At 45.4% G+C, this 26,703-nt stretch overlaps 1 protein-coding gene across 1 annotated transcript; it reads right to left on the bottom strand.

Moving 5' to 3' along the window:
• Positions 1–2,007: 2,007 nt before the first annotated feature.
• Positions 2,008–6,392, bottom strand: LOC131565935 (prostate stem cell antigen-like). The gene is made up of 3 exons (XM_058817035.1): positions 6,154–6,392; positions 3,794–3,898; positions 2,008–2,457 (listed from the first exon to the last, which is right to left on the bottom strand). Exons 1-3 carry the CDS (start codon positions 6,203–6,205, stop codon positions 2,246–2,248), a joined length of 369 nt encoding a protein of 122 aa, XP_058673018.1. The 5' UTR covers positions 6,206–6,392; the 3' UTR covers positions 2,008–2,245.
• Between the last annotated feature and the right edge of the window lie 20,311 nt (positions 6,393–26,703).

Here is a 26,703-nt window from a genome sequence, read left to right as displayed (position 1 = left end):
AATTGGGAGAAGAAATAATCCCTTGAGCCTCTGAGTGTTTAGACATTGGGTCTCAACTGACAGAGCTTGGGAAAGCCTCCTCTTGGCTCTGGGAGGAAACTGCTCAATTACAGGCTCGAGGAAGTAGATGGCATTGCCACAGGACCAAAATATTAAACTAGAGACGAACAGCCCCCATTTATACTCCCCTGAGGTATAAATATAAATTTTGGGGACAAATTCCCAAAATTCCCATCCCTGGAAGTGTTCAAGGCCAGGTTAGATGGGAATCTGAGAACCCTGGTTTAGTGGAAAGTGCCTCTGCCCACTTCAGGGCAGTGGAATGAGATGATTTTCAAAGTCCTTTCCAACCCAAACCATTCCATGATTTTAGGAATGTGTTTGACTGCTCCAGAAGCTGGAAGAGGCTGGAAGAGGCTGTTTGACCCAATTTCCCTGAGGACTCCAATGGCTCTGGTGCCACCATGCCTTGGCCACTTAAATTCCTAGTTTATAGAAAAGACCACAGCAGCAAAATTGCTTGTTGGGAATGGCGTCTGGATGTGGAATTGTTTCAGAAAGTGGACACAGGGCATTAAGGGTGTCAGGGACATCCTTGCAGCACAAGGAGAAGATTCCCTGGATTGGAGAGCTCACGGAGTTGGTCACCCATGCAGAAAACAGCCTGACTGGAAGACTTACAGCTGGACAAGCCTCTTTTCAGGGATATGACTCAGGAGGTTTGGAAAAGCCAGAATAAATCACTGCACTTGTCCCAAATCCTCCCTTCACCAATAACCAGATTGGATTCCTATAAACAAGGTGGCTCATTCTTGATTTCCTCCGGGGAAACCCCTTCCCAGCTTCCTACAATTAGCAGCTTCCTTACAATTAGTCCCACATCCTGAGGATTTATGAGCTTTTCACAACAGCAGATGGTGTCATTAGCTCCTTTGACTACATCCCATATGGGATTTTGACCCTTGTCCCATGGCTATGGATCCTCCAGGTGACTCATCCCCCCAGGGAAATGATTCCCTGTTATTTCAGCCTGTGGATCTCCACATCCTTGGCAGCTCCAGTAGGTTTTAAGGTGGAAGAGAGGAATTTGGGGCTCTTGGCCAGTGTCCCTCCCCTTTTAATCCTCCAACCATTGCTGTCCTGACTTCACAGCTCCTTAAATCCTGTTTTCCCATCCAGGGCTTTCCCAGATTCACTCTCTATGTTTTCCCCCTAGTTTTTTTTTTTACCAGATCTCTTCATGTGGGTGTAGCTTAGAAAACACCTGAGAGTTTCTCTCAGGCCTCTTTGTACTGAGCTTTTCCTGCTGCTTTTGATCTCCCAAGGCAAGGTGGGAACATCTGAATTTATATCCATAAAATGAATAATCTGGAGAAGGCACGGAAGAACTTTGAATTTATAGCCACAGAGAGGGGCTGTTACTGTTTATGAGAGATGTTAAAGAGTCTGCCTTGTACTCATAGGTGTTGTTCAATCTTAAACCACTGGCCTTGGAACACTGATCCAGCCTGTCCAGATCCCTCTGCAGAGCCTTCCTGCTCTCCAGCAGATCAACATCCCACCCAATTTGGTGTCATACATGAACTTCCAGAGGGTGGTCTTGACCTCCCCATCCAGATCATCAATAAATATATGGGACTGACCCCAGTACTGATCCCAGGGGGACACCACTGGTGACCTGCCACCAGCTAGATGTGGCACCATTCCCCACCACTCTGTGCCTGGAATCCAGCCAGTTTTTAACTCAGCCAAGAGTGCACATTCCCAAACCTTGGGCTGCCAGTTTTTCCAGGAGAACATCATGGGAAGAAGCATCATAGGCTTCCCTGAACTCCAGGGAGATACATCTGTAGCTTTTCCCTTCTCCTCTGGGGAGATTACCTGGTCATAAAAAGGACTTTAAGTCACATTGCACAGCAATGACCTGGGCTGGACATTGGCCAGACATAAAACACACACCTGCAGCTCTGCCGTGGGCTGAAATAGATGACTGAGTGAAAGACACAGTTGGTGGAGAAATAACTTTATTTTAGGTGTTTTGCAGATAACATGAACACACCTTTCCTTATCTGGTAGCAGAGGAACTTTGCAATGAGATTAAAGCAGAAGCCATCATATGGCAAAGAGTTGCCATCAGCTCCTGGGGTGCTGGGTGCCCAACACACCCCACTGCTCCTGGTTAGGGTTCCTGTTATTAGAGGGGTGCTCTGAGACTTTCTGTGGTCATGGGAGGCATCTTTGATCCTCAGAATTTGTTGTTGAGGATGGTCCAGAGCACTCCGGCCGCTATCCCTCCAGCCAGCCCATAGCTGGACCTTACGCTGCCCACGGCGTTGGCGTTGCAGAGGTCGCTGCTGCAGCAGGAGATGTTCCTGTTGCCCACGTTGAAGTCCTGGTAGGATGGGTCACACGAGGAGTCACATCCCTTGCTGATGATGCTGAAGAGCCCCACGACCCCTGGGAGGAAAGCAGGACCATTAGGCTTAGCCTAAGATTCAGCCTTCCACAAGGCAAGCCTTGTGGAACTGAATAGCAGGATGCTTGTTCTGTGGGACAAAAATCGGAATCACCGAATGGTTTGGGGTTGGAAGGGACACTCAAGATCATCTCATGCTCAGGGGCACCTTCCACTAGGCCACTACCCCTGGGAGGAAAGCAGGACCATTATTACAAGGATTCAGTACAAGCCAAGACTAGTGGAATTGAAAAATGGGACACATTCTGTGGGACAAAAATCAGAATCACAGAATGGTTTGGGTTGGGAAGGGACATTCAAGATCATCTCATGCTCAGGGACACCTTCCACTAGGCCAAGCTGATCCAAGCCCTGTCCAACCTCTCCTTGGACAATTCCAGGGATGGAGGACCCACAGTTTCTTTGGGCCTCACCACTCTCAAAGCAAGCAATTTCTTCTTAATATCACATCTAACCCTGCCCTCTCTCATGTGAAGCCCAATCCCAAACATCTTTGTTGCATGGAGCGTTTCCACACCTGGGAAATTATGGAAACATGGCTATTCCCATTTCAGATGGCACAGATGTTGTTTGATTTGTTTCTGAGAGGCACAGCCCATCTTTTTAGCCATTTTTGGCAACTGCTGGTTACCAGCAGATTTTGACCTCTAGGAGATTTGACCCATTCTCCTCCAGGAGATCTAAAATCCATTCTGGGCACCAAATCTTTGCCACGTGCAATAAATAACAAAGAGTCCTACAACATCTTGGCTCTCCTGCATGTGAATGTCATGGATTTGCACATTCCCAACTGGGATAATTCCTACTGGAGATATCCCATCTACTGCCTGACAGAGAGGAGCTTAAATGTGGCACTGATGAGTTTTGTGCCCCAGGTCCAAGAGCAACTCAGCTGTTGGCACAGCTCTGGACAGGGCAAACCAGATTTAGGACAGAAGGATAAAATCCTAGTTTTTCACATTTTCCCACAGACACAGAGATGAAATTTTGTCATTTTCATTGATTTCACCTCAAATCAGTGCCTCCTAACTTCACAACCAGGATGGATCAGGCTCAGCCCCTCCTATCCTAATTCATGTTTGCAAATATTGCAAAACAAATTAACCATTTCCCTCGCAAACAAATAATTTTTGGTGCTGTGAAAGAGAAATAAACCAAATTTTGCACAGGTGAAAGACACTTGCACACTGAGGTTTGCTGGCCCAAACCACCTGGTGTATCCAGACTTGGGTGAGCCTGGATGGAACACCTGAGGCTGGGAAAAGTTTTAGCTCCAACATCCCAACTAAGACATTTCCCACCCCTGATTTTCCTTACGGATCACGTCCGTCTTGCACATGTTGTTCTCTCCGCACGTCTTCACCGTCTGGCACTTGGAGTTGCTGAGCTGGGAGGTGCAGCTGTAGCACTGCAAAGATGAAGCTGCAGGAGACCAAGAGGGGTTAGGAGAGAAGTCAGGGAATAATGGAATGGTTTGGGTTGGAAGGGACTTTAAAATCATCACGTTCCACCCCTCTGCCATGGGAAGGGACAACTTCCAGCTGACCAGGTTGCTCCAAGCCTCATTCAATCTGGACATGGATACTTCCAGGGATGGGGCAGCCACAGCTTCCATGGGCAGCCTGATTGGTTTTTTTTACCACTCTCATTATAAAAAATGTCTTAATTATACTTAACCTAAATCCACCCTCTTTTAATTTTAAAAAAATTACCCTTTATCCTATCCCAACAGGACCTCCTAAAAATTTATCCCCAACTCTCCTGGAGTCTCTTTAGGCACTGAAAAGGGCTGTAAGGCCTTCTCAGTGTTTTCTCTTCTCCAGGGTGAACACCTCCAGCTCTCCCAGCTCCAGAGGAAAGAGACTCCAGCTCTCGGAGCATGGGGACCTCTGTGGTCTCCTCTGGACTTGCTCCAGCAGCTCCATGTCCTTCTGATGCTGGACCCCAGAACTGGACCCAGCCCTGCAGGTGGGGAACAATTCTACACCTCTCATGTATCTATGTATCTTCAATCTATCCAAAGCTTTCCAGAGAATTCAACCACAGGGAAACAGAACAGGACCAATTCTGGGGATCTGGGGATCTTCAAAGGAAGATATCTTCTCTGCTTTGGGTTTGGGAAATTTTTTTTTCTTTTTTTTTTTCCTTTTTTTTTTTTTTTTTTTTGTGGATAATAATATACCTGGTTGAGGTGGGAGCCAGGTTTGGCAGATGCTGGAGATGTTTTGGATGTAGTCAGTGCAGTGAGGGAGCAAAAAGAGAGCAGAGGGACAGCAGGGCTTGAAGAGGATCATGGAATGGTTTGGGTTGGAAGGATCATCAGGGACACATTCCTCCAGACCAGGTTTCTGCAAGCCCCATCTGACCTGGCCTTGCGTGAGGGATGAAGAAGGAATTTGCAAAGTCTCTTCCAGCCCCTTGTCTCAGTTCTTAACTTTTGACTCACCCTTTCCATCACGCCCTCCTGGAAATCAAAGTGCAAATGGCTTTCAGCCCTCTCTGACCACCCCTTGTGGAAATGTCACTGCAGAGGGGATGGAAATCAGTGCTGGGCACACCTGCTGAGCTGCTCTGTGCATCCAGCAAAGGCAGGGAAAACACGGCACCTCCCAAGCAAATAGGCCTGGTGAAAAATTGTCCCCAGAGGAGTGAGACTGTGGTGTAATTACCTATTCCTGTCAGCTACTTGTGCCCCAGGGTGTCACTGGAGCCTTGCAAGTGTCAGTTAATTAATAAATAAATAAATTTCCTTGAGCCCCAGGACCATCAAACCTGCATCTCAATACTCTTTTAGGACACTGGAAAGACCTGTTTGGAAATTAGTGATTGAAGGAATTAATTTGAGGCTCTTGGTCTCCTTCTGTCCAATCTTCTCTGTTGCAAATGACTGATGCAGTCACAGAGGTGAGGAGCCAACCCTCAATTTGTGCTGAACTGTTCCCACACTGATCTGATTTTTAAAGCAATAAAAGTCAAATTTTGAGTGTTCTGATGGAAGCCGGCAGAGAGAAAGGTCTGAGGGCTGTGCAAGACCCTTCACAGCTTGTTCCTTAAGCATCCTCTGCTGATTGAGAAACTCCCCAAATTTGATTCTTCTCTTCTCTGGTAATAGGGAAAAGCTGCTTTAAACCCATTTTTTTTTCTTCTTACTGAAGCTATAAAAATCTGATATTATCTAAAGTGCACCCATTCAGTCTATAAAATAACACATCATGGCACAGTCATTTTTACTGTCCCACTAAAATTCTGGAAATCTGAGCAGAGTCACGGTCTGCTTTTGAAAGGAAGAGTCAGAAAAAAAGTTGGTAGAAAACATTGCGTAAATGTTGCATTTTTGATAGCCTGGAAAGAAGGAAAATAATCCTCCCACCCCACTTAGCCCCTCCCCTTCCTCCTTAACTATATGGTCTGGCTGGGAAAAAAAATTTAATTTTGATTAATTCAGGATTCAGGATTTATCTTTCCTGGAAGCTTCTCTCCCCATCACTCAGCTCCCACCATCCCCATGTGGGATGTGCATTATTCCCACTCAACACCCGTCTGAAGGGAAACACCTTGGTATGACAATGTGCCAACATCTCTCTCTTCCCTAATTACCAAATCCCACTACAAATCCTCCTTCCAGTCTGAAAACCTGCAGGGAGGGATGGGAGGGCAGATCCTTTGTGGGGACTTACCTGAGTCCACGCACAGGAGCGCTCCCAGCAGGAGCACAAGGAAAGCCTTCATCTTGGAATAACCTGTCTTGGGGCTGCCTCTCTGGCTTGTTTGCTCCTGGGGCAGGTTATATATCCTGGGAGGCCGGGCGTGCCCACAAGGTCATCCCTGAGAAGGCACCTGAGTGAGGGAGCTGCTGGCGGCACCAAGGGAGGGGTTGCTTTGTGGCGTTGGGATATTTGTGTTTGGTGCCTCTCCTCTTTTCCCTGCCACTCTCTGGTCTCCCCTCCACCCCTGCCTTCCCCTCCTACCCTTGGGCAGAGAGCTCACAGGAGTGGAAAAAGCCCCAGATTCTTCCCTCCTACCCTTGGGCAAAGTGCTCACAGGAGTGGAAAAAGCCCCAGATTCTTCCGAACAAGGCCGGCCTTATGCATTTCTTCAGAGCCACTGAGGCTGTGGTGGCACCCTGTGAACGAGGCTCTCCACCCCCAGTGCCACCCTGAGTGGAGCCATTGTGTTTAAACTGAGGACAAAATGTTCTTTGAATCAACAGCTCCGGGTATTTATCTGCCCGTGTGAGTGATACTCGTGATAACAAGGTATGTGGTAGGGAGGCATGTGGGCAAATTAAAAGTGCATTGGCATTTCCAGGTATAGAGGGGTTCATTTGCCCTCGTTTGCGTTTGTTTTCTCTTACAAAGCAATGGCCAACTCTTATTTTTGATGTCTGAAACCCACAGGGACTTTGTGCTGGGTTTTGTTTGGCATTTTGAGATGTTTCCTCTGTGGCTTGGTTCTCTTTGTGCGCTCTTGTCTGGCATAGGCTGGGTACAAGTTTGGATACTTGGCTCAGAGCAGATGCAAAGTCAACAACCCAGGCTTGTCCATAAAATGCCACTTCCCCATCACAGACAGGGTGAGTTCAGCCACATTCCAGCCTTGAGTGCGAATGTTTGCTCTCGTGGGTTGAGCAGAGTCCTCTCCCATTCCTCACATCCTGTGACCACTTCTCAGGACATGCCAGGGCAAAAGAAAACAGGGCTTTTTTTGCTAAATTCAACTTGTAATATTTTTTTGCCCCCCCCGGGATCTTGGGATTAGTGCTGCGCATTTCTCTCCTTCAGGGATTTATTCCCATGCGACTTTTCCAAAAGGTGTGCACATGGATCATTTATCAGTGGCTGTGGGATGAAGGATACAGACTAAAACTCCTGCCCTGTCTTTGTTGCAGATGATTTGACAAATCCTAATTCCTCCATGAGGATCTTAACCACTTCCACTTGCACTTTTCTGTGTAAAAAATACCTAAAAACCACCCCAACACCTTTTTTCTGTGTCTGTTGGCTTTTGCCTCATCATATTTTTACAGACCATATAATTTATAGCCAAGTTTTATGGATAAAAAATCCCAATTTTTTTTTTTTCAGGCTCTGGACTTCCTCATTCAGAGGTATTGAAGGTTATTTTTATTTTTTAGTCCCTCAGGACTGTTCCTGAGGGACTAAAAGGGTTTGGCTTTTTGCAGTAAGGAAGAACAGGGCTGAGGGGAAAAAAAAAACATTCCCTATCAAATCCACCAAGGCCTGGAATTAAATATTTATTTTAAAAAGCATTGATAAGGAAGAAAAACTCTTTCCATCTTTCCCAGTGCCATTGTTTGCATTCTTTTTCTAACATCAGCCAGAAAAACTCAAAACTTGTGGTGCTGTGAGAGAATTGACAGCTGAGAGCTTCTCCATCCCCCAGTCCTGCTTGCCTGAGGCTGTGTGAGATCCCAGAAATTCTTGTGTTCTTACATAAATTGTTGATTCTCACTGTGTTTTGGGAAAATGAACTGCAATTCCTGCCCTACTCCTGAAGATGGCAAATGCAGCCCGTTATAATTCCATGTGCATGAACACACAGTTATCCACAGGACTGGGTGTATGAGGTGTTGTTTTCTTTTCCTGAGGTTATAAAATTCCAAATTCACCTGTGTTCATGGAAAAAAACATCAATTTCCTCTGGAAATCTCACAATGTCTGCAAATCCTTTGGAATTTTTTTTTTTTTAAATATTTTTTTGCTGTCACTGCAGATTTCTGATGAAGCTCTCTGTTTGGGAAGGGGGAAACAGGAGTTGATTATTTGCTCTATCTTGGTTCTGGATTATTTGCTCCTGCCTGGTGTCAGGAAAAAGGTGATGGATCATGGAACAGACCATGGATCACAGCAAGGAGCAGCCATGAGCTGGAGATTTGAGGAAAAAAAGGTGAGAGGATTCCTGGAAAATCTGGACAGAGAGACATCAAAAGGAAGTTTTTCCGATTTCTTGGTCATCTGTAAGGGAGCTTGTAGGATGGCACAGATCTTAAAATCACAGGATCATGGAATTATTTGGGTTGGAAGGGTCTTCAAGATGATCTCATTCCACATCCCTTCCATGGTCTAAGCCAAGTTTAAGCCGGGTCCAGCCTGGCCTTAGTTCCAGGGATGGGGCAGCTCAGCTGAGCTGAGCTCTGAGCTGTTTTCTGTTGCCTTCTGATGTAAGGCAAGGCGACCTGGTTCTGAGGAACAGCACAGCGACCCAAACTCTCCAGGGTCGCTCGGGCCAAGGAGCACGCAGACACCAATGTGGTGGACGGTCCAAAGGCCTTTATTATCTCATCTCGTGGGGTTTTGTAATCTAGGGGGTCTTCTACGTCAGAGGGGGTCTGTCTTTACTATCTATGGTTAGTAAGGAGTGGAAAGTTACTGGGTAGGGAATGGAAAGTTACTGGCACTCGGTTTAGGGAGGCGACATTCCTATGATAATTTCTTATCTAAGGGGAACAGGAGTCCTGCCTTCCCATTACATCGCGAGATCTTCCGACCGCCTGTCCCTATCTACCACAGTTTTCTCAGCATGCTCGTGCCTGTAACTCCTTTCCAGGATGTTCTGAAGTCCCTGTGTGTGGTTAAAATTGGAATTTTATTGCCTTTTCCACTCCTGGGTGGTGTTAACAGAGAGCTGATGCTGCCTGAAGCGCTGTCTGCAAATCTACCCAGGCTGTGGGATGTTAGAGAAGGGATTTTAGTGACCAATTTTAGGCATCCAAAGGGGAATTTCTGATGGCTGTTGCTGGGAACACAGCCTCAGGAATATTCAGCTGTCCCAAATCAGAATGGGTGGGGAATAAATGAGATTAAGTCACCAGCTGGGAGTGGGGCAAATCGCATCATAGGCTTTTCTGTGAGGTGGGAAGTGTGGATCCCAAATAAGGCATGGAATTGGATGGGCAGGATAACAGATGGATTGATAAGGGGAGAGAAAAGTTCAAAAGGAGGAGATGTAGAGATGCTCCCAGAGATGGATGAATGGAAGGAAGGAAGGAAGGAAGGAAGGAAGGAAGGAAGGAAGGAAGGAAGGAAGGAAGGAAGGAAGGAAGGAAGGAAGGAAGGAAGGAAGGAAGGAAGGAAGGAAGGAAGGAAGGAAGGAAGGAAGGAAGGAAGGAAGGAAGGAAGGAAGGAAGGAAGGAAGGAAGGAAGGAAGGAAGAACAGGTTTAGACTGGATATTGGGAAAGAATTCTTCCTTTGAGGGTGGTGGGGCTCTGGCACATGTTGCCCAGAGAAGCTGTGGCTCCATCTCTGGAACTGTCCACAGCCACAACAGGACAACAGAACCAACCTGGTCAAATGGAACGTGTCCCTGACATGGCAGGGGGTTGGACAAGATGACCTGGAAGGTCTTTTCCCACCCAAACCATTCCATGATTCTATGGAAAACACACAGGATGTCCCCTATCTCAGTCTTCTCCATCTCCTGGCTGTTTTCCACTTTCCTCTGTTCTGGGATGGTCATGAATGATGCTGATCCAGCAGCAGAGCAGGAAAAATTATTCCAGCAGCTCCAGAGGTGGCCTTGGCTGCCAGCACAGAGTGGCTCCAGCTCCCACATCTGCAGATATTTAACAGCATTCCATGCCATGGTCCACCTCCCTCCCCAAGGATTTATATCCAGGTTTGCTGTTCAAATGAGCTTCAGAGTACATGGATGCATTCCTGCTGGAATTCCACAGCTCAGAAATGGAGACTGGAGCTGCCGTTAAGGGCAAGACATTGGGAGGATGCAGGAAGGGGTTTGGGTTTCTGTCACTGAGCTTCTCAGGTACTTTTGGCTCGATCCTTCCTTTCTTTGTGCCTCTTTTTCCTCCAGCACCATTCAGGGCTTGGAATTCCTGCATCCCAAGCGAAGTTTTTGGGATCTATGGGTGCACACAGGTACAACCAGGGTGTAACACAAAAGTTTAAGGAGCAAGGAGTCTGTTTGACCTTGAGCATTTCTCCAAGGGTCTGGGCACAAGAGTGAAGCATCCAGTGATTCCAATTGGGATTACCAATTTGTGGAGCCAGCCTGACCAGCCCCGGAGGAAAAGTTCACCTTGACATAGCACACATTTCTGATGACAACCATGAAATCAATGCACGGCTGAAAATAAATCCCACCACGGTGCTGATCTCATCTGCAGAGCGAGGAGTCGATGGAGAAAATTCCGAGGGCTGCAGGGATTGGAGATTCCCATACGATGGTGCTGTTGCCACATGGCTGGAGCCCAAACCTCTCCCAGAGTGTGGGAGCAGCCCCAGATTGTTTGTTTAAAAATCTCAGCAACTTCAGAGCATCAAAAATGCATTTGAGTCTCTCTCCTCTCTCTCTCTCTTTTTTTTTTTTTTTTTTTTGTTATTTTGCTAATTGCTGAGCTCTTCTGCTCGCAAAAGACTCGGAGTGTGAGATGCCTGCCAGCTCCTGTCAGCGATGCCTGGTGCATCCCAGAGTTGTTTTCAGGGAGAAAGGAGAGCATTTTCCTGCACCCACACTTTGGAGTTGGGGTGAAGGGTGGGTAGAACAGCCTGGGCTGGGACCACAAAGAGGTTCTGTACTTGTTCTGCCCTCACAAAAAACTTTCTGACTTTTCCCTTACCAGGCGTTGCATCTTCCTGTGTGCAAATGTGGCAAAATATTGGAAATGCAGGGAGTAAATGTGAATTTCCTGGGATCACACAACAGATCTTATATCAGGACCCTTAACCACCCTTGCTGCTTCCCAGTCTATGAACTTTTCCTTCTATTGGGAAAATTAATTTTCCTGGCCCCACAAGAAACCAGAGAATATGGATGGGGAAGAACCTGAGATTTGCAGTGCTGCTGCTGCAGGAGGAAACACAGAATCACAGAAAAATTTTAGGTGGAAGGGACTTTCAAGGTCTTCCAGTTCCAGTGCCTGCCATGGGCTGGGACACCTTCTCCCAGACCAGGCTGCTCCAAGTCCTGTCCAACCCTGGGTAGAAGAGGGTGGTTTTGGGGCCAGACATGACCAGCAGGGACCATTGCCCCTCATGTGTCCAAAGCTGCCCTCAATCCATGTCCTCTTGGTCTCTCCTTTCCCAGAGAATCAGAGTCCTTCAGGTTGGAGAAGACCTCTGAGATCTTTGAGTCCAACCATTCCCAAAACAAGCCCATGTCCCCAGGTGCCATATCCAGACGTCCTTTAAATCCCTGCAGGGATGGGCACTCCCTGGGCAGCCTTTTCCATTCCTCCTGGTGAAGAAGTTTTCCCTAATATCCAATCTAAACCTTTCCTGATAACTTGAGGCTGTTTCCTCGTGCCATATTCCTTGGGAGAAAAGATCAATCCCCAACTCAGGAGGGCTTTGGTGCTTCTAATTTTTTCCCTGCTTAACCTCATGGCATCCTTGAAGTCTTCCTAAGTTGTCTCCCCCTCATGCAAAAGTTATAAAATCTCAATTTTTGTCCATCCTGCCCTTAGTTTGTGGTCAGGCCCCAGAAGTGATGGTGCTTTCCCAATATTAACAAGGTTTTGGGAAAAATTTTCTGCACAGAAAGAGCTCAACTCATGAGCACTGGGAAAATGTTTTCTTGAGGGATCATTCCTGTCAGGGCTTTTTTTGTGTCTTGATTCTGAAGCTGTTGACAAAGTGTTGAAAAATAGGATTCTGTGGACAAAGAAGCGCTGTGAAGAAGTAACAAAGTTATTTGAAGTCCAGGATGGATTTTGGGGTCAAACCCAGGTATGGAGAGCAAGATCCATCTGAACCAGCGAGTCTCCACTCGGGACATGCAATTATGATGCAGGAGGTGCAAGATCAGTCCTTTAAAGTCAGGTTTCCTTTCCCTGGAGCAGATGCTCCTCTATTTACAGAGGCAGGAATTCTGATTGCACTTGTCTTTGTCCCTCTTCTTAGAACTGTTCCACTTCGTGTTAACTAATTACAAACTAATTGGGCCGCAGAGATGCGGTGGCATGAAGCAATTTGATTTTGATGAATTGGCAATTTCTTACAAAAACTATTTCATTAAAAAAGTTGATTTTTTTTTTTTTCTCCTGACTGCTTTATCAAATGCTATGATGCTTAGGACAGCAGAAGATGAGTTGCACAAACCAGGAGAGATAATAGGAATTCTGATTAATATCTGTCATTTCCTCCTGGTTTAACTGTTTAGCTGGAAAATCAATTGGAAAAAATGAACCCTCAATTGCTTAAAGTCATTAGGAATTTGCTAATTTGGAAGTGCAAGGGGGAATGGCTTTAAGGCTCCCCCAATAAAGGGCAGGTTTAGATGGAATATTAGATGGAATTTAGATGGAATTCTTCCCTCTGAGGGTGGGGAGGCCCTGGCACAGTTTGCCCAGAGAAAATGTGATTTCCCCATCCCTGGAAATGTTCAGGACCAGCTGAATGGAACTTGGATCAACTTGAGATAGTGGAAAATGCCCATGGCAGGAGGGTTGGAATGAGATGAACTTCAAGATCCCTTCCAATCCAAACCATTCCAAGATTCCACGATATGCCCAGGAGAAGCCTGAAGATCTTGGGGCATTGTCCAATGTGTTCTAAAGCCAATCCTGAATTTGATTAAACAAATCGGATTCCCAACTCTGTTTTTTGGCTAAATCTTTCCTGATTTACAGGAGCTTGGCTACTAAATAGGCACCATCTTGCAGAAGGTTGTGTTTTGTCAGGTTCTTAACAATAAACTGAAACATAAAAGGAAAACCAAAATCCTGTGGTGAGATTCAAAGCTACTCCCAGCAGTTCCACTTTTGATTTCAATGCTGGAATGAAATCATCCCTCTCAGCTGCCCAGGCAGGAGTCAAGGATCCCTTCCCCTGCCTGACCTTTACAAATTGCACTTCCTCCTCGGCCCTGACCTTTTCCAAGGTGCCACAGATCCTGAGCCCAGAGGTTTTGGGATTTGTAGCGCAGCCAGCACTGATCATGGAATTAACAGCTGCCTTGTCAGTCTCTCCAGCAAAAAGTGGGATGGCAAAAGCTGAGCGGGAATGTGTCTAGAACTAAACAAACCTGATAGGAGGGAAATGGAGGAAATGGATTTACAGCCAAAGGGGTGCAATTTTCATGGAATCATGGAATGGTTTGGGTTGGAAGGGACCTTAAAGATCATCTCGTTCCAACCCCTACCATGGACAGGGACACCTTCCACTATCCCAGGTTGCTCCAAGACTCATCCAACCTTGCCCTGGACATTTCCAGGGATCTAGGGGCAGCCACAGCTTGTCTTGGAATTCCATTCCAGGATCTCCCCACCCTCCCAGGGAAGAATTCCTTCCCAATATCCCATCTAACCCTGCCCTCTGGCAGTGGGAAGCCATTCCTCCTTGTCCTGCCCCTCCCTCCCTCTCTCCCTTGTCCCAAATCCCTCTCCAGCTCTCCTGGAGCCCTTCAGGCACTGGAAGGGGCTCTGAGCTCTCCCTGGATCCTGACCTTCTCCAGGCTGGACATTCCCAGCTCTCCCAGCCTGGCTCCAGAGCAGAGGGGCTCCATCTCTTGGAGCATCTCCAGGGCCTCCTCTGGATCTGCTCCAGAATCTCCACATCCTTCTGCTGCTGAACCCCAGAACTGGATGCAGAATTCCAGGTGGGGTCTCACCAGAACAGAGTAGAGGGAGAGAATCATGTTCCTCAACCCAAAATTTTCTGAATGAATGAATGAAACTGAATTTCCAATTTGCTTGTCCCTCAATCCTCTTAGCTCCCAGTTCTCTGGTTTTCTCCTTGCCTTTGGGCTCCTTCCCAGGATTTCTTCCTCTTTTGCTGAGGAAAAGGCATCATCGGGGGTGAATTTTCCTGCTGTCCACCTGGCTGCTGCTTCTAGGAGTGCTTGAGGAGCTTTTGTGGTACCCTTCATTTTGAGGTTTTTCCTCTTTTTGACCAATTTTCATGAATTTCATGAGATTATTTCTAGAACTTTGAGAGCTTTCTCCTCATTTAATTTGCTTGAATCTGGACAGGGTGGTAGCCAGTCTGATCCATGAGCAGATGGACAGAGGGATGGACAGTGCTGGAGTTGGATTAACCATATTTCCATAGACCAGGTTAAGACTTATGGAACTGTAGGAACATCATCCAGAGGTGAAAAAAAAAAAAAAGAAAAGAAATAGAAAAAAAAAAATCAAAACAAATGTCAAGGATCCCAACAAAATATCAAGGATGATATAATTGCTTGCCAGGGAATAATAGGAATGGTAATGGGAGCTGTTCCTCCCTTGTGATCCACAAATCCTGTGTGGATAAAAACAGTCAGGAGGTTGGGAACATCCCGTCCCTCCCATTTTGATGGCTCACATTGGATGGACCTTGGCTAATTTGTCTTCCCTGCACAAAGCAAGGTCGTTTGCTCTCAGGGGCATCGCCGCCTGCCTTGAATTAATTTTCTATTAATTACTGGAATGATTTGAGCGTGGATAAGCAGCAGTTATTTTTAGCACTCAGACTGATTAGACTTTGGAGAGAGCTACCTGGGGAAGCTGTGGGGCTCCTGATGCTTGGGAAGGGGAAAATATTCCCAGTTGGATCAAAATATCCATCTGGGTCATGAGCCCCTTCTGACATTGCTCCTTAGAGGTTTCACAGTGAAAGTAAAAGATTTCACCAATTTCCACCCCAGAAAATGCTCAAGGACAGGCTGGGTGGGGCTTGGAGCAACCTGGTCCGATAGAGAGTTCCCTGCCCATAGCAGGGGTTGGGATGAGATGGTTTTTAGGGCTCCTTCCAACCCAAAACATTTTATTCCATGACCTCACCTGCACCTGGCATCCCTGATGAAATACCTCCCTGAACAATGGACAGGGACATCCTTTGCACCTCCTGACCCTTTATTGGAGTTATTTATTCTCACTAATCCAGGTATTGTTTTCCTTGGCCGCCCTGCCCTGACATAATTTGCTTTTTGCTCTGTGTAAAGAGAACTGAGGCACCAGTTCAGCTTGCAACCCCTTGCTTTTACATATTTCCCTGTGAATTCTCTTTTACTTCCTCCACTACTTGTCTTTCTACTTTTTTTTTAATAACTCTGTTTTCAGGCCCCCAAACTGTCTGGTAATTACCCTGCTTTGATAAACCTTTCTATTAAGCACAACTTGTAAATACCTTGCCTGCTCTAACTGCATTCAATTCATCATAAAGGCTCAGGAAGCCTTTGTTTTCCCTCTTTTGTGTGGAAAAAAATGGAAACAAGAGGTAAATTCATTTATTTTCAGCAAGGAATTAAGGAAGAATTAAGAAAGGGACTTGGATTCATAGATTTTTTTTTTATTAATATCATTCTTTAAACCTCCTTTCCCAGGTTTATAAATCTTAACTCCAGGTTTATTTATTGATTTATGTGTTATATTTTATTCCTAGTGGCGTTTATTTTTATTTGGTTTGGTTTTTTGTTTTTTTGGGGTTTTTTTTCCCAGGGAATCAGAGACTGCTTTTGGGTGGAAGAGACCTTCAAGATCATCTTGTTCCAACCCCCTGCCATGGGCAGGGACACCTTCCACTAGACCAGGTTGCTCCAAGCTCCATCCAGCCTGTCCTGGAACTTCCATGGATGGGAAGGAATTCTCTTTTATCCCTCTTCCTTTAGGAGCACATGGCCTTGCCCAAATTCTGTCCAGGTGAGCTCCAGGTCAACCTCCATCTCCAGGAGATGTCTAAAAATCCCACTCTGTGCCCGACAACGTTGTGCAAACTCTCCTTCAACTCTGTAGGCTTGGAGCCATGGCCATTCCTTGGGGAGCCCTTTCCAGTGCCCGACCACCCTCTGTGGGAAGAACCTTTTCCTAAAATCCTACTAAACCCCTCTGGTATCTTCTTTTTGCCAGGGTCAGTATTAAATGTGTGAGATGGTATTTCTTGTTCGGGCTCAGATGTTTATTAGTTTTTATTTAAGTTACAGTCTCACAAACCTTGAGCTCTGCAGCACTTCACTCTAACAAACTAAAAATGGAGCCCCATTTCTCTCTCCACAAGGCCTTTTTAAGGATGAATTTCCAATTTAGAAAGGACACCTAAATTATTATTACTTTTAGCCCAATATCCAACCACCCGTGGCCTGAAATGCAGATTTTTTATCCAATTACACAAAACCACCCAAACCCATGGAGAAGAAGGTGAAGAAGAAGGTGACAAACAAGCACTAGCCTCCACCCTAAAACTTCCATCTTACTTTATATTTATTATTATATTCTAAAACCTTAAACTCTTAAGTTTTGCACCATGTGATATTACACACTTAATTTCAAACTCCACACCCACAATCCCAGTTCTATCATTCAATTTTGGAAGCCTTCTCCACACCCTCAGGTCAAATGCAGTGTTCTTTTTGGGGTCAGTGCCTGTCAGCACAGAAAGTCTAAAGTTCTGAGCAGCAACCAGGGTTCCAACACCTCTCCTGACACAACTTGAGGCCGTTCCCTCTGGCTCTGTCACTGTCACCAGACAGAAGAGATCAGTGCCAGCCCTTCCGCTCATGCAGAAGCTCCAGGTCCTCCCTCAGAATCTTCCCCTGGCTGAACAAACCAAGGAATCCCAACCTCTCCTTATCAGGATTCTCCTCCAGACCCATCACTAATTTCATGTCCCTCCTTTGGATGATTCCTAATATCTTTATATCCTTTTTATATTACAGTGGTGCCCAAAACTGCCCACAAATGGACAGTTTTGTCCATTTCTGTCCGTTCTGAAGCCTCTCCTATCCCAGACCAACCAGTGACTTGTGATTCCGGAAGGTCCTAGAGATCCCACCTGCTGAGGAACAGAGGTGGGAATTGCCAATGGAGACACTCAGAACTATGGAAAATTTTCCTTTCTCTCCTCTGGTTGTTCATGTTTAAGTGAAAGATGCCTATTCTTTATTTCAATGATCTTCTGAATGAAGTTGTTGGAAAGCCTCAATAAATTTAAGAAAACCCAAAGTTTTGTTTTTGTTTTTTTTTCTTTTTCTCATCAAGATGGAGCAGAACAAAGTGAAACAGCTTTTCCATTGGTTTTCCTTCTGTTTTAGACCTCTTGTCCTGCTCAAGAAACAGCTTCCATGTGACCTCATGGAAGGATCAGACCAAGGGAAGGTTTGAAGGTTCAGCCTTTATGAAATTCTGTCCCTGTTTTTCCCCAGCTACCAAAATTTCTCTTTTTTTTTTTTTTTTTTTTGCCTTTTCAGCCATGGCTCACCTTGGTTGCATCCATGGATTTAATTATTACTTCTTGCAAAGCATGTGGCATTTTTCACTTGTCACCAGCATTTTTATCAAGCCAGGTTTAGTTAGCTGTGTGTGCTGTCCAGATGGACATTTTCCATGTCTGGAAAGCAGCAAATTTGCCAAAATATTTAGAAGTTACAAAACATAAGAAAGTTTGATTTTTTTTGGGTAACTAATATTTGTGGATATCTCTCCAACCAGGATTTTTTATTTTCTTCTTTTCACCTGGAGAAGGCCAGGGAGGATTAGGTTTCACTGAAAATTTTGCTTGCATTTTTTTGTGGCAAATATTCCTTAAATCCCTGAGTAAAAAGATCAGCCTAAAACCTATAAAATATTCATCTTCTTAACAGTCTGAAGATCTGGACTGGAGGTTTCCTGTGATCTCCTGAAGCACATGGGAATGGCTGGAACAGCTCTGATTCCCACTGCTCTTAAATGCTTCAGGAATTGATCCCCTTTGGGTCAGAATGAGAAAATTAGAGTGTGGCTCAAAGAGGAAAAAACAGTTTCAATTTCTCCCAGTTTTTCCTGAGTTTCCAGTTCAATTTTCTTCACCAGGACTCTTTGGGGATTTTACTTAAGGGAATGCCTGCTGTTGGATATGGAGCAGAAGCAGTTCAGGCTCTGTTGTGAATTTTGGTCCAGAGCTTGTCCCAGATGATTTCTGTTGCTTTTCTTGCTGTACCCAAGAGACTTTTAAAGCTGGAGCTGGCAATGTCCTCCCCCCTAAATCATCAGTGTAAGTCAGAAATGTTCTGGCTTCGGAGGTGGGAGACAGTGCTGTGCTTTTTAGGCAGGAGGTATTAATTAAAGGAGGTATTAATTAAGGGTGAATGATCCATGACACAGAGATATGGGGGATGATCACAAAATCACAGAACATGGAGTGGGTGAGGTTGGAAAGGACCACTGGAGGTCGTCTGGTCCATGATGGTGTCATTTTGCCTCTTATATGGATACATTTATATAAAATGAGCATAATTCTATTTCCCATCTCAGTTTTAGGGTTCACAAAATTAACAGAATGCAGCACACAAATCCCCTGTGCCTACTTGGAGAGATGTAAAATCACTGACTTTAGGACAAATATCTGTCTTTTCAGATGGCAGAGAAACTCCATAACTGTTCCTCATCCCTGGTTCGTGCAGAGGAGCTGATGGAGCTGGAAAATCAACTTGCTTTTGGTTCTGGTTGAGAGACCACAGAGATTTGGGATGCTGGGCATGTGAATGGTGATGGGAAAGAGTGGGAAGGTCCTGCAGGACCCCATGGATCCTTGTTGGGGCAGGACAGACTGAAGGAGCATCTGTGTCCCAAGGGGATGAGTCCTGTGATCCACCAAGATCCTCCTGCAAAGGCACTGCAGGGAAATCCTGTCCCTGAGTTTTCCCCAGCACTGATTTCACACAAGGAATTGATAGGAACTGCCTGAGTCTTGCAGGGAAAGGCACTTTGCAGCGGCTGATTGCACTCCCACAGATCCTGTTTTCCCTTGGAATCTCCTTGGGGATTGCTGCTCTCAGCACAGGCTTTTTCTGAATGCACACAGTGATTGCTCCCACGGGGTGGGAGCTTTCTCACCCTCCAAAAGGGCAGAAAAACATTTGGAAAGCGCTTTCCAGGTTACACAGCCTCCGATTTTATTTTCATGCAGCCCCTGCAGTCATCAGGAGCAGCAGGGATCTCAGGAGGGAGGAAATCCAAGGAAACACAAGAGGCAGGAGCTGGGGTAGAAGCTGGGACCATGAGGTGGACTCGATCATCTCAGAGGTCTTTTCCAGCCTTTAAGATGGTTGGTTCTATGATTTTTGCACTAAATGTAAAGGAGTTTCCACCTTCTCCCTTTCCTTTTGCATGGATTTAACCTCCTCTCCCTCCCTTTGCATTCCAGTTATTGCCAGTCTGGAACAATATTTGTGATGCACTTGCAGAGGTCACAGAGGAAATGGGTGGTGTCCAAGAGGGGAGGAGAACTGGAAAGCAAATTATCACAAACACTGTGGAATTCATCCCATCACCACCTCTGGGAATGTTCAAAAAACATTTTTTATAGCATTGATGTATTCAAAAAACACTTTTTATATAGCATGATGGGTATAGCATTGATGGCGGACATCGTGCTGGGCTGATGTTGGACTTGAAGATCTCAAAAGTATTTTCCAATCTTAACAATTCCATGATTTTATGAATAATTTCATTTTCCCCTGCTGGAATCAACATGGAAAAAATCCAGGAACCCCCTGTGGAGAGAGGAGAGACTGGGCTTTGAGTGTAGCCATGTGGAGTGATACTGGAGCAGGTTGGAAAATCCCAGCCTGCTGTTTCTCATGGGCTGGGTAAGCATAACTCATCCTGGGGAGTCTCCAGGGTAAATCCAGGCAATTCCCTTGTGGGAAAATGTTCCCCTATGAATATTTTAGCAGAGCTGTTGCTGCCAATGCTCCTGAAAATTAAGACACTCAATAGACATGTTCAAAATTGGCTTAAAACTGAGAGTAGCTCTGGATTGGGTATTGGGAAGGAATTCCTCCCTGTGAGAGTGGTGAGGTCCTGGAACAGATTCCCCAGAGAAATTGTGGATGCCTCATCCTTGGAAATGTTCAAGGCCAGGTTGAATGGGGCTTGAAGCAACCTGGCATAGTGGAAAGTGTCCCTGCCCATGGCAGGGGGTTGGAACTGGGTGATCTTTAAGGTCCCTCTCAACCCAAACCCTTTCATGATGTTTTTATCAAAAAGTGTAAAAACAGGAATATGTGGTAATCATCCAAGTGGGTTTTTCACCATTATTTGTGCTTTGGCTTTTGCTCTTTTATGCTAATTGTTTAACCCTTAAGAATGGACAGGTGGAAAACTCATCCTGCTCCATATCTGCCTCATGTCTGATCAAAACAGAACTCTGTTTCATCGTGAGATAAAATATTTCTGCAATTCCCAAATATACAAAAGCCATGGATTAGATGGCATTGTACAGTAAGATCACATTTGATAGGCCAATTAAAAGTGCAATTCTCCTTGAATTCTCCTGGAATTTGAATGAAATACATGATGGGGATCATCCCAAACTCACCGGAGGGAAATTGAGAGAGCAAATAAAAAGTGGAATATAGGCCACTGGAACCATTCTGGAATACCTTTAACGGAGCCAGGATATACAATATAGAGAGAAAAGGAGGAATAATTCTAAAGGAAGAAGTTATGTAGGTTTGGATCCTCTCACTCTTTGTGACCTCTGCTCCTGGAACAATCCATCTGAAAAATTTCCTGATAGGAATATTAATTATGGGTCAGCTGTTTGGGGTCACGAAATCATGGCTGGTCTGATTTAGAATTCCTCAACAACTTGTTCTGAAGCATTTTTGGGATTTTAACTCACAAGGGGAAGGAATATTGCTTATTGAACCACCAGATGCAGCTGGAAAACACCACTGAGCTCTCAGACACAGAACCCCCAAATCAGGTGTGAAATAGAAGCAGGAGGCTTGAACACAAGGAGAAATGAGAGCAAAACTGCTTTGAGTAATCTTCATGGTGTTAATTGGGGAGATAATTTGTGAGGGAAGACAGATAATTTGAGGGGAAAGACATTTTGCACTTGAGGAGGGAGCAGGTGTTGGGAGGGCTGGTAAATTATAAGTTCATTGCCCTGTGGGACAGAGAGGCACAAGAAAAACAAATTTAGTGTTAATAGTCCCTTTAGATTCGCTGGGACGTTGAGGATCAGAGCAGCAAAAACTTGCCTAAGGTCACCCCACTGGCAGTGACAAAACCCAGAATAAAACTGAGTATCTGGAGGCTCAATCCATGGATCCTGGGGTTTCCCTCAATAACTGCAGCACTGTCACCATTGTGGGAGAAAGGGAAGAGAAAAGGAGGTTCTGACAGGGGATATCAGGAGCTGCAGCAGGAATGTTGGTCCCTAATTCAGGAACTGGCTTGGGACACTCACAGTGATGTGATGTTGGACATTCCTGAGCTAGGGACAAGGATGTGAACTTGAGGCTTGTTTTTATCTTTGTTGCTCAAATCAAAATTCACTCTGCCGCATTCAGGACTCTGCCCTCATCTCCTTGTGTGACCAACATCCCCTGCCCAACAAATCCTGCTGTGCCTTCCTTCCTGGGTGCACGAGAACACGGAATCATGGAAAGGTTTGTGTTGGAAGGGAACTGAAGGATCATCCAATTCCAGTCTCTGCACCATGGGCTGGAGGGCAGATCCAACCATGCTGTGAGCAGGAAAACATTAACCATTATTATGATTAGGTTATGATAAGGATTAACCTTCTTCTTCTTCTTCTTCTTCTTCTTCTTCTTCTTCTTCTTCTTCTTCTTCTTCTTCTTCTTCTTCTTCTTCTTCTTATTTACATAATATTATTCTATATTAACTCATTAAACATCAGGACATGGTGTTGTTCTGGAGGCGGTAATTGCTCCCTCTAACATCTCTGGAGGAGATAAGAGGCAAGGCCATTCTGGTTCCAGTTCTAGGGGGGCTCAGTGCTTCACTTCATGGTCCAAATGTGCCTCTCCAACCCTTCCAAACTTATCTAAAAGATTGTTTTGGGAAAAACTTGTCCCTGTTATCCCAGGGCCATGTTTGCCTTCCTCATCTTCAAGGTGTTTCAGGCATGACATCCCCTGGAATGAATCAGGGATCATTTCCATGCCATCACCAGTATTTTGAGATAAAAACCAATAGAGGGAGAAAGAACTTTCTTATTTTTCTCTATACACATGGAGCTTAGGGTGGAGCTGTGAGATTCTCCCTGGAGACTTGGCTTTGCAGCCATCCTTTTATGCCACTTTTTGAGATCTTCCATCACGAGCCAGCCCTGATTTAGCTTTCACAGAGAAATCTGCTGCCATTTGAAGACTTAATTGCACCAGAGGCCTTCAGCAACGCGGGCACTAATGAGCCAGAGCTCAGATATTCCTGGCTTAATGAAAACCCAGGAAGGGCTGGCCACGGGCTCCGGGCAGTTCTGGATCTCACGGAAGAAGAATTTTCTCCTGGATAGTTCATTAATAGAAGGGAGGGTAGAGGAGAGTGGCTCATCACCATCTGTCAGTGGGAGCTGGAGCCCAGCCAGGAGAGCCAGCAGTTAATTAGGAATGAGAGCTGCTTCCTTTCACAGACATTTCTATATGTTTATATATAGCCATTGTATTGCCATTAGTGGAAGTATCTTTTTTTTTTTTCCTAATTAAATGAGCCAGCCAAAAATTTTGTTGGGTGGTTTTAACTCTGGAGAACTTGCTCAGCCACAGGGATCTGCCTTTGTTCTTCCCAAGCTCTAGGACTGGCTTAGGAAAACACAGCCCGAGGGATGATGGGACACCCAGGAAAGTTCTCTTTTGGAATGGGCTTCAAGTGAGGGGAAGGATGTCACCTGAGTTCCAGGATTTATTCTCCTGGCTGGAATCATCAGCCAATGGTCTTCTTGAAAGATGGAGAGGGCATGTAGGGACTGGACAGGGGGAAGTGGCTGCCAGCTCAAAGGGAGTAAGTTAGATTGGATATCAGGAAAAAATTCTTCCCTGTGAGGGTGGTGAGATTCCCCAGAGAAGCTGTGGCTGCCTCATACCTGGAAGTGTCCAAGGCCAGGTTGGGAAGGGCTTGGAGAAGCCTGGTCAAGTGGAAGGACCAGAGAGCTTGGAACCAGGTGACCTTGAAGGTCCCTTCTGACCCAAACCATCCCATGATAATTCCATCAAGAAGACTGGATATCTCAAGGTTTGTGTTCCTCCTCCCAAGTTCTCATTGTTCCCTCTTTCTCTCTCTTCTTCCCTTTCTGCAGGAAGAACCTTCCAGCACACCTCTCCCACCTCTCCAGGTGCATCCTTGTCAGGAAAACTCCTTTATTTATTTATTTTTTGTGACTGCCTGAAGAAATGTGACATGAAGAATGGATTTCACAGGGAAGGAGGAAGGTGTACAGGTGGAATTGGTCTGCAGGGACTGTCTGCGAAGTCTCTTTTTGCCTCTGAAATCTAAAAGGGCTGGGATTTTTTTTTCCAGCATTCCCTGACAGATGTTTAACATTCAAACGAATCCAATCTCCACCCTGCTACTCCCAGCAGCCACCAGTGTGTGATGGAGATAAGAGATGAGCTGAGGTTCACAGCTCACTTGCGGAATGACTCATCCCTTTAATTGCATCCCTTTAATTACAAATTAGCCTCCTTGACCTTTTCTTCCTGCTCTTTCCTGAGTGTCATGGCACAGTTTGATCTCTGTGCTGCCAGGAGCAGAAGGAGACAATGTCTCTTGGTGGAAGGGTTGTTTGAGCTGAGGCCACACTCTCACCTCCCTTAATCCCACGAGTTGTGCCAAAAAAAGTTCGTCTTCTTCTTGAAAAGGTTTTCGTGACTTAGAAAGAGCTGAAAACCACAAAGTCACTACCTAAAACTGCAGAAGGTACAAAAAAAAAGAGTCTGACAAATTAAGATAGTCAAATTTGGGCAAAAAGCCTCAAAGTTTGGAAAGACTGATGAGCTAAAATTGTCATTCCTGGGTTTATTTGCTGTAGGTTTTCTCTCTTTTGAGGTCCTTGAAACTCTGTTGGAATCAGTGATGTTACTCTGACACAGAACCAAAAAAAATTTAAGGCTTATTCAACAGGAATATTCCAGCACAAATGCTTCTTGGCAAGACATGGTTTTCCACCAGGAAAACTCCAAAAAAGAATGGGAAACCACCTCAAAAAATGGCAATTCCTTGGCAGAAGTGGATTTGGAGAGTGGAGGTTACCTGTGAATTTCCTTTCCAACATCAAAGTCTTTGGGAGCAGAAGTTTCGAAAGAGGAGAAAACATTGTTTGAAACTCTTTGCTTTTATTCATCAGTGAATTCTTGAAATGTTCTCCCCTGAGAAAATGTTTGGAATAACACCAGATTCGCCCACTCTGTGCTGACATTTAACTCATCCCATTATATGCATTACGCCACCACTCCAGCTTTATCTAGGATATAATGTAAGGAACATATACACAGATTTAGAAAAATACAGAGCCTTATAGATTCATAACAGTTCATATATTTATAATTAACTTCATTGTGAGGAAAGTTCAGCATGAGGTAGGACAACAATGGACTCCTCAGTTATATAAAAGGGCCTTGAAAAGCTCTTCCCTCCTCAGAGAAAAGTTTCCTGAGCTGTTCAGGGAAAGCTAATTTCTTAAAAAAAAAAGGCTGAAAGTGGAAATGTTTTGTTTATAGCAATTTATTACAGTTGAAAGTTATTTTTAATTTAATTTTTAAAGTGTACTTGGGAAGAAGTTGCCGGGTTTTATACAAATGTTGGGACACACAGGACGAGAGAGGGATCAAGGGAATTCTCAGTAAATTTTTAGATGACACCAAGTTGAGGGTGCAGTGACACACCTGAAGGATGAGGCCATCTAGAAGGACCAGGACAAGTTGGAAAAGTGGGAATGTTGTGTGGTTTAACAAGAACAAGTGCTGGTGCTGCACTTTAGTTGGGACAAACCCCAAGATGAATCCAGGCTGGGGATGAGCAGATGGAGCAGCCCTGGGGAGAAGGACCTGGGAGGGTGGTGGATGAGAGGCTGGACATGACCCAACCATGTGTGCTCCAACCCCAGAAATCCAAAGGCGTCCTGAGTTCACCCAAAGCAAGGTGGGCAGCAGCTGAGGGGGGATTCTGCCCCTCTCAGGGGAGACTCCACCTGCAGAGCTGCATCCAGCCCTGGATCCCAGCACGGGAAGGACATGGAGATGTTGGAATGAGCCCAGAGGAGGCACCAGGATGATCAGAGGGATGGAGCAGCTCTGCTGTGAGGAAATATTGGGAGAGCAGGGATTGTTCAGCCTGGAGAAGAGAAGCTTTGGGGTGACCTAATTGTGGCCTTCCAGTAAAGGGGATGACAAAAAAAAAGATAGAGTATTAACAAGGGCCTGGAGTGACAGGACAAGGGAGAATGGCTTCAAACTCATGGAGAGTAGGTTTAGTTTGGATATTAGGAAGGAATTCTTCCCTGTGAGAGTGGGGAGATCCTGGAATGGAATTCCCAGAGAAGCTGTGGCTGCCCCAGGATTCCTGGAAGTGTCCAAGGCCAGGTTGGACAGGGTTTGGAGCAACCTGAGATTGTGGAAGGTGTCTCTGCCCATGGCAGGAGAGTAGAATGAGATGACCTGGAAAGTCCCATGTGTGCATGGGAGAGGGTTTCAAAGGTTCCATGACCTTACCCCAGGATCACAGAATTGTTGTGGTTGTAAAAGACCTCCAAGGTCATTGAATCCATAACTTAACTCTTCAAAGTTCACCACTAAACCCTGTCTTCAAGCACCATATCCATAGGTTTTTTAATCAGTTCTAGGGATGGTGACTCCACCTCTGCAGCCTGTTCCAATGCTTGATAATTCTTTCATAGATTATTTTTTTTCTAATGTACAAATCTAAGCCTTCCCTGGCACAACTTGAGGCCATTTCCTCTTGCTCTATAGTTTGTTACTTGGTGAAGAGACCAACGCTCACCTGTCTACAACCTTCCTCCAGGAAGTTGTAGCTGTCACTTGTCCCCTGATGAGATCCTGAACTCCCTGAAAATGGGAATTTTTTACCTCCTGAAAATCCTCCTGCTCTGCTGTTTCCAACTCAGAGAGCTTGGGGTGTGGTTGGTGATGCAGCTGAAACCAACCCACAGCAAGTGCCAACCAGATGGGAAATAACTCCCTATTTACTGAAGAGCAAGTGGGAACTTCCACCTTGCATAAGAGGCCTTTTGCCTCCTTTTGACCTGATTTCCTTGTGATTTTCACTGGAACTAGTCAAAGAATTCCATATAAGTGGAAAAGGAAAGAACAGGAGCCTTGCTTTCTTCCTTCCTGCGCATTGCATAAAGCTTTAATAGCGAGTAATAGCTGACATGGCTTTGATTTTATTGCACTTAACTGGGTAATTCTCCTGTCCCCAACTGTGCCCTAGAGGACTGAGAGGAACAGAAGTGACTGTGCCACAGTACAAATGGGTCTTTGAATTCCTCTTACATTCCCATGGCCTGGATTGTGTTCAATAAGTCAT

Source organism: Ammospiza caudacuta, chromosome 1 (assembly GCF_027887145.1).
Source record: "Ammospiza caudacuta isolate bAmmCau1 chromosome 1, bAmmCau1.pri, whole genome shotgun sequence".
Lineage (NCBI taxonomy): Eukaryota > Metazoa > Chordata > Aves > Passeriformes > Passerellidae > Ammospiza > Ammospiza caudacuta.
Note: the sequence above shows the minus strand (reverse complement) of the source record. Positions and strands in the feature narration are given on the sequence as shown.